The 8342-nt window shown below is 38.3% G+C and overlaps 1 protein-coding gene across 1 annotated transcript; it reads right to left on the bottom strand.

The window, feature by feature from the left end:
* Positions 1–1091: 1091 nt before the first annotated feature.
* Positions 1092–8141, bottom strand: LOC106133819 (tyrosine 3-monooxygenase). The gene is made up of 8 exons (XM_013333652.2): positions 7922–8141; positions 4749–4860; positions 4517–4630; positions 4391–4432; positions 3474–4293; positions 2488–2614; positions 1766–1995; positions 1092–1578 (listed from the first exon to the last, which is right to left on the bottom strand). The coding sequence occupies exons 1-8, from the start codon at positions 7985–7987 to the stop codon at positions 1404–1406; spliced, it is 1686 nt and encodes a 561-aa protein (XP_013189106.1). The 5' UTR covers positions 7988–8141; the 3' UTR covers positions 1092–1403.
* Between the last annotated feature and the right edge of the window lie 201 nt (positions 8142–8342).

The following is an 8342-nucleotide window of genomic DNA, read 5'->3' as shown; positions in this document are numbered from 1 at the left end:
ATTAAGGTTTTAAAGTGACGGAGGAAGGTTAAATCTTGGTGAATGTTAAAATTGAACTCGCAGCGTTTCAGTTACCGTTTTGCGCTCACGCACTTGCTTATGTTAAGACCTTGCTTCTCTCCTTCCCTCGTTAATTAATGTCAACGCACACACACCGACCTTTTTATTATCCATGATACAATTTTGAGCAATTTTTTACAATTTCAGTAGCTAAGTGTGCACGTTTTGCTCTCGATCCGGTGTAACCTGTTTTCTCATTACTCACAATCTCTTTTTTATTATGCTCACAATTCTTTGTTTCTACGGACAAGGAACTCGGGTCTCCAGAAGGTTCTATTCAATTAGAGTAATTGTAGGAAGTATCCGTCGTGTCTGTAAATGGAACAATCAGACTTGGATATTTACGAGTATAATAGTTTTTCAATGCCTTTTCTGTTCAGGTATGCCACCCATTGTAGAGGCAATTAATATTGTATTTCCCGAAATCCGATTATGCTAGGAGCGATCGAGGTCCCCCGAGACCTGAGCAAATCTGATTACAGGTGAACGGCGCTCGTCCCTAGCCCCGTTTTTTATTGCCTTATGATTCCATCGGATTTCATTTTGTATTGGACATTTTATTAGAATTTTGAAAGGTTTAAGTAAAGCCTTGATTTAATAAAGGCTTTATTTACTTTAAGTTGAGAATATTTACTTTACTTTAAGTTGAGATTATTTACTTGATGCTACCAATTTATTTCAGATGTTTCCAGTAGTTACCAGTAATTTTTAAACCTTTTAGGGTAGCACTTTCGATGTTAAGTTTTAACTTTTTAATTCTCTTAAAGCTCTGTTGTATAGTAATAGTTCTCGAATAGGTAGTGTTGTAACTAAACTTATAGCGTTTTTTATAATCAATAGTTAAGTAGTTATCTTTGCAGTAAAACCAAAATAATATGATTTCCACCATTTATAACAAATGATGGGTATGTTACTGATGTATTAAAATCTCATCCAAAATAGGCATCATACAAGTCGGGTAAATAAAAGATTGTAATCCAGTCAAACACATATATTTTCGGTTTGATATTTTTATCTTTTTGGTGCTCCATTTTATTCATTTTGCATCTTTTAAATCATAAATAATACTAGTAGTAGTTATAGGCCGCCCAAACGTGCACAGCCTCCGTAAATGGGCAATCCGGAGTTCTGCGCGGTTTCAGAGGCCCGGGCAATGAACACGGCAATAAATAATATACAATAAGGTACAAAAAGGTATTTAACGAAGTACCATCCGATGGTTTCCACACTCACGCACACACTCCACACACACCCGCAGTCTTACGTCTATAATATCACTAGCTATACAGAATACGGCGAGGCCGCGTGCACTGAACCATATACGTGTTAAAAGTAGGGTGTTTTTATTCGAAATGAGATCCCTTGAGCTTCTTGACGGCATTGGTGAGATGCAGCATCTCCGTATTCAGCTGCCAGATGAGGGTCTCGAGTTTGTCCACGGAGTCCAGAACCTCAACGCGCTCGGTGTGAGGGTTGAAACGGACTTCAAAGGGTCGAGACATGGTGGACACCCAACGTCTAAAATTAAACAAAAATCCATCAGGAATTGGTTTTAATGCTGGTAAATGAAAAATATAATCTATTTTTTTGTGCTAACGAAAAGTATAAGTTATTCAGGTTGATGCTAAAATTTCTCAAATACTCGTAGTAATCATTGTTTACAAACACGTAACCAAGAAAAAAAAATTCTCACAAAAATATTTACCTGAATTTGTCTTTGGCATCTTCGAAACTTTCAGCGACGTAGTAGATTGGTTGGTACTCTTGGTCCTGGTAGGGTTGGATGGAGGTGGAAGCGGGTTCGAAAGGCCTGAGTTCTGGTTTGTCACTGAGGGCATGTAGCAATTCTCCGATGGAAGACAGGAGCGCCGCACCGTAGGCCTTCAGCTGGTGATTTTCCTTGCACAGGCCGAATTCGACGGTGAACCAATATACCTGGTAAACATAAGTTTGATGAAGATCTTGTCAACAAGATCAGTAAAACATCTACTTAATTTATGTGTGATGCAAAAACTAAGTTAGGTTATTGCAGCAAACTTTACAACATTTAACTGTGATTTTACCGTACTTCTTCTTATATAAGATAATAATAAAGTATAGTACCTAAGTTATAAAAAAATAATATGAAAAATAAATTTAAAAGACAGAACTAATATGTTAAAATTCGTAAACTGTTTGTATGTGCCTACATTATATAATCCGACGGTCTTGATCTTGCCCTAACCTTCTGATTACCATGAAACATAGTAAAAAACCATTTCGATAGATAAAGGACTTTCGTTTCATAACCTCGTTAGAATCGGAAACCATAAAGTTCCGTAAAGAGTAAACGAAAATAGTATCATAACTTTCACTAAAATATAGTTTCGTAAAAGATGTCTTGGATTAAAAGAGTGTAATCGATTTAAAGTGCATATTTCAACTTACAGTAGAAAGCTTTTCGATTTCGGAGTCCGATGCACCAAGTGATGCTAAACCAATTTCTTGAGAGAATTGGGCGAAGCTTGGATCAGCCAAGAGAGGGATGTGTCCGAGGAGTTCATGGATACAGTCACTGTAAAAGAAATGGAGGTATTGTAATAGGCATTAACGTAATCTATAAGTGGCACTACCAGTATTACTAGAATCTCCCACCATCGTAGTTGGTCTTCAAAAGTCCCCTCTGTGAGTTATTGTGATACAGTTACGAACCACTTAGAGCGTTTAATATTATTTAACTCAATAAAATGCAGCCTTTGATGTCAGAAACTTTGCAATGGAACGTAGTAGTCGGTAACTAAATCGCAACAGAGTTAATCAAGTTACAGCTCTATCACGATACCACCGAAGTTAAATTAAAGTGACAGACAATGAAAGTGCAATAGTTTGATAGTTCCGCAATAAAATAAGACATTGAACGAGTACATTTTAAATAGGTCCGGTTTACATTAAACTGTATATCGACCTAATTTACATAATATCTACAAGGACTTATTACGTAATATTTCCGTAAAAAATACTAGTCAAGGTAATTGTCGTGTAATTAAAAATTCTCAACTTAAGTTATCAGTACCTAATTACTTGACGGACTGCAAAACTAGCTTGGTGCCTTTAATTGTGATGTGACATTAGTGTACTTCCGTGTTGTCAATTTTGAGTCAGGTGCTTGGTTATTTGATTTGTATCTAGGTCGTAGCAAAATTTATTAATATTAATCTGTAATCCTCGTTTTTATTTTTATTTTATTGTTTTGTTATTAGATACGTTACAACAATGACTTGAATTCTGTGGGAACTTATTTATATTGGTTTGATAATAAAATGCGCTACCTCACGAATATTTTAGTCAGCTATACTGATGGGATGACGGTTATTATCCTAATTTTGTGAACGCTGAAAAAAAATACTTTGTTGATAATTATTTAATGTACTCACGGTTCTGGGGTGTGGAAAGGTGAGTTGGCGTGGCGCACATATTGGGTAGACTGGAACACACGGAATGCCAGGGACGCGAGGAAGTCTCTGGCAGTCAGCAGACCAGCTGCGGGGCGCAGTGTGAAGCCCGTGTGTTTGCGGAGGAAGTTGCTCACGTCCTCCAACTGGGGGATGCGGTGCGGAACAAAGATGTCTGCAGATTGCAGTTTCCCAAATGCTGCTTTGTATTCGTGGCAAGCGTGTTTGGGCATCAAGTCCAAGACGGTGTTGAATACTCGCTGCCAAGTAGCGTTCTCACTCTCAGTGTAAGTGATGGATGGAATCGGGTCTCCATATTTGTAGGCGAAAGCAATCTCGGCAATATCTTTTCTACGCTCTCTGTATTCCTTATCGGCGAATCCAGGGTGATTCATGTCAAGCTCAGGCTCGTATTTTGTCATAAGATGGTTGCAGTTATCGAGATCAGAGGCGTGGCGAGGGAACCAAGGGGTCTTGCTGGAAATGTTGTTTTCGGATATCAGGTTAACTCCGGCGAATGCCGTAGACTGACGGAGAGATCTGATGAGTTGCAGGAGGTTAGAGCGAGACATGCTCACTTTAACGAGGGCATCAAACTGGATACCGGTCATTTGAGACGGACGTGTCTCGAGATGTTGTACACAACCCTTGTAGTTGTCGATGGTCTTAAGGATGCGAGCGAGAGATCCCATGCCGTCTCGCATACGAAGCAACATAGCTGCTTGTTGTATCGCCTGCTCGGCCTCGGGTGATTCACTTGCTGCATTTTGAAGTATTACTTCTTCTTCAGTCAAGGTATAATCTGCAAACAAAAATTTCAGTAAGTCTACCTTCCTGGGTAGAGATAAAAAAATGGTATTTCAATTATCATGCAACAATCTGTTAAACATGATACTGACCCTCGTCCGACTTAGTAGCATCATCACCAATGTCGGCATCAGCTAAAATTAAATAAAAAAAAAAATAACAAAATGAATATAAAGAAACAAAAATAAACAATAAAACTGAATAACAAATAAAATTACCGAGCTGGCCATTTTTTGTTTCGTCCTGTTGGGTACCATCTTCAACAGTTGGTGACTTGTCCTCGGTACCAATATGGGCTCCATCTTGGATAAAATCGGAGTCCAAGCCAGAGTCTAGATAGAACGAAAATAAAATTTAAAATAAATAAAACAAAAGTAAATGAAAATAAAAAGAAACTATGTGAAAAATAGAACTGAAATTAAATAGTATCCCATCTGATGAGGTGCTTACCATTGGCACGGGCGCGGGCCTCTTCTAGGACACTTTGCTTGGTCTGTTTGACTACCAGTGTTTCGAAGCGAGCGTCGTCTACAAGAGAGCGACGGCGAGAAGGATAGCCATTCTGTAACAAAGAATTAATTTTCTCTTTATTTAACTCCACAACCACCCTCAATTTTATAATTTGTCTCGCTTCGGAAGTAACTCAAAAAATATTTATTCTCTTCTTTCCAGCTTCGACTTTTAATCTTTTCGATGAGCATCTAAAATTATCAAAGACGAAATAACTTTGTTCTAAAAATATCTTGATCCCTAAATCCTTATAAATATAAAGCGGTCGCATCGCATTATATTTCATGTGAGAGTAGGAATTGCTTTTATGAAGTTCCTAAGCTTATTTCCTGAGCGTGAGGGCGTAAAGTGCTGCCATTACACTCGCCACCCCGCCCGCCGGAAGCGACATCTCGCGATGGAAATCTTTCAAAGGAATCCCACTTTCTGGAACACTGAACTTGAATGAAACCAATTACTACAACTTACTGAACTTTCAAAAGCAAATGTGCTGTTCAGACATTCAGTTGCACTTAGGACTTTCAATTAGTACTTTATCGATTCATAACTTTGTCTCTTTTCTTTTGTTTTGTCGTTCTCTTTAGTTAAGTGTGGGTTAAGTTGTTTAATAATTAGTCTTGTATTTTAATGAATCGAGATGTAACGATGAATTTAAGAACAGCAATTTTGAGAATCCGTGATTGTCATTGTATTTCGCATAAAACGTTTTTGCGTGTTTGATATAGCCGTGGCAAAATAAAGCTGCGGCGAGCGGCTGCTAGCGCGCAGGCGGCGAGACCTAGCATTTTCCAGTAGAGTGGTCTTGCGAGCCTAACTATGTGTGTCAAGGGTTGTACTAATCACTCGCGATTGTTACTGAGCCCCTGAAACTCAGCCTTTAAACTACGCAATTACCACAACTGAAAGCTTTGTTTGAAACGTGCGAAATTAATTTTATGCACAAGGTGACCGCCAATGAAATTGCGGAAATGTGTCGCATACAGTGAACTTAAAGGTTCGCCTAACTGGAGCGGACAGGAGTCGGAATCCGGTTGATTTAACCTTGGTTTGTCCGAATGGCCACTTCACCGTTCCAATCGGTCGGCTGGTAATTAACTGGAGTCCAAACAAAATAAGGAGAGTATGGAATTGACTCTTCGTATAATACGTGATGATATAAAATGGGTATGGCTTATCAAAAAATATAGCTGATCGAATTCAGCGGCCTGGTGCCATAAAACAATAGTAATCGATAGAAAGTTATTAAGATCCTTTTGTCTTATCATTATTTGGCGGACCATGTATGTTATATATTCTACCATATATACTGGTCGCACGTCTACTATCATCATTCAATAACCTGTCATCAATTAAACATCTCAATAACGTAATTATCCAGCAGACTATTACTCGATACTCATTAAAGAAAAAAATGTATGACATTAATGACGTAGCCTTTAAAGGGTTATTGCAACAAAAAGTTTAGTTATCACTTCTAATGGCAGAGTTATATAATAAAAAGATGAGTTTTTAGGGTTAAATAATTGACCGTGGCGTAGAGCTGTTGGTCAAGGGCAGCATCTGGACCTCGAATTTATTGTTACGAACTGATTATTCACGTCTTTTGTTTGTGGATTGTTTACTTTGATACCGTTGCTGCGTTTACATTGTTCAAGAGTTTTTGTACGTATATAATTACCTCACTACGTGCATATGACAAAGTGTAGATAATATGTATGTTGTCGCGTCTCCTGATTGAATTTTAACGATCTTTACAGATTGTGACGGTGTGCGTCCCACCTCTATACATTCCGACCTTCTACGGTCAAGGAAACACAATCATTCAGCCGCTAATTATAAAATATACACTAATTATAACAAGTTTGCTTAAACCAGGTTATCGCACAGCAGTGTGTAAATCAACAAATAAATGTAACATTTTTAAATGGAGTAGGAAAATACAAAATTATTTCATTAACGCAGACAAATTGAATTCGCAAAATAATTTCGCAGAAGCTTGTGACTGACTACTTTGTCATATCAGAATTTAATGTAAAATAACTGCAGTAATGGCAAAAACATGGCTGTAATGAGGTAACGATTACGCATCAATACCTTGAATATTGACAATAGCTATTAATCTAGACAATGATGAGATTTTATTAGCGGAATGTTTGCAGCGACGATGGACTAGATTCGGTGGCGGTAACTTTGTTTTCGTCTCCGACTTGTGTCAACAATGGCAATATTTATTTAATAATTGTTACGCGACTTGTTATGTAATGTATCACACGATAATTTTCGTGAAAGTTCATTATTGCAGAATTTAATAGTGAATTCATTTCGAAGCGAAATATGTGATTACGACCCTATTTCGTCGGGACAACGAGCTTTTCGCCAATTATAGGGGGATTGCCACCGAGAATTCCATAATGTAACATCGGTTTTATTTTAACGCTTTCACGCCATTACTTCAAAGTGATCTTCACGTAAATGTATGTATCTTATAATGTGTCGAAAAATTTTGCAGGTTGTTCTTTATTCCTACTTTTATAGTTATAACGCGCAAGTTTCTTAAATTTATGTCTATGCGGTGCAAGGTTGACATTTGATCAAACTACACCATGAGGCGACCTAGCAATAATAGAAGCGAATTTTATGAGGGAATAAGACTATCAGTGGTGTATTTTATATCTTATGAAGTAACGACTTTGCTTTTTATATTAATGGAAGATGAGGAGTATTAACTAGATATGATGATAGATGAAAATGTTAGTTATCTACGTCTCAAAAGAAAATAATTTTGAATGTACACAATAACATAAAATTATATATTTTTAAGAATGGAAAAGCCAATGTAAAATTGTTAATACCTCCCAAAGTTGGGAGTTTATCTAAATTATACAAATAATTTCCAACCTTTGTGTTTGTAAGCGGTCACTTAGTTAATATTTTTTAATTCGTTTAGTTTCCAGTGTAAATCACCAATTGATAAAACAAAAACTTTTACAAACACTATCTAACATTTGCAACAAACTTTTTGACCGTTCACAAAAACTGAGGTGGGGATCCTTTAGGATAGAAGCAAGTGTGGCAGGCCAGGGAGCGCTGGCCCGCTAAAGCCGGCGGCTCACCTCGATACTGTAGGACTTCTTGATGGCGAACATTTCACGGTTCTTCTGGGCGGCTGCGACGGCCATTGCTTCTAACAACACACCACTGGGATCGTACGGCCTGAACGTGAGTTCACTGCGCGCTTAGCTAGCGTAAGTCTGCGAGAGCTTTATGTCTCGACCACGGGCTGAAGCCAGTCTGTCTACGACTTGAGCTGTCGTAATACTAAGGCTAACTAAACTTTGGATTGCAAACAGACCAATGCATGATGACCGTTCGCAAGAACAGTTTAAATAGTGTTAGGCGCTCGCCTCCCACCCCTCGGTGCCTTTCGTCGCGCATGCGTCATACTCCGCGCCCCGCGCGCCCTTTGCGCGCTCCTGCGAGTCCTGTCCACTGACCACCACCAACCCTTACCAGTATACTATTTTTCAACGGATC

Source organism: Amyelois transitella, chromosome Z (genome assembly GCF_032362555.1).
Source record: "Amyelois transitella isolate CPQ chromosome Z, ilAmyTran1.1, whole genome shotgun sequence".
NCBI classification, from domain to species: Eukaryota; Metazoa; Arthropoda; class Insecta; order Lepidoptera; family Pyralidae; genus Amyelois; species Amyelois transitella.
Note: the sequence above shows the minus strand (reverse complement) of the source record. Positions and strands in the feature narration are given on the sequence as shown.

Excerpts from the sequence above, each read along its gene's own strand:
- LOC106133819 (XM_013333652.2), bottom strand. The coding sequence starts at position 7,987 with ATGGCCGTCGCAGCCGCCCAGAAGAACCGTGAAATGTTCGCCATCAAG. Across the intron at positions 4,631-4,748 it reads GGCCCGCGCCCGTGCCAATG|ACTCTGGCTTGGACTCCGAT; the intron begins GTAAGCACCTCA and ends CGTTCTATCTAG. Across the intron at positions 2,615-3,473 it reads CCTTTCCACACCCCAGAACC|TGACTGTATCCATGAACTCC; the intron begins GTGAGTACATTA and ends TTTCTTTTACAG.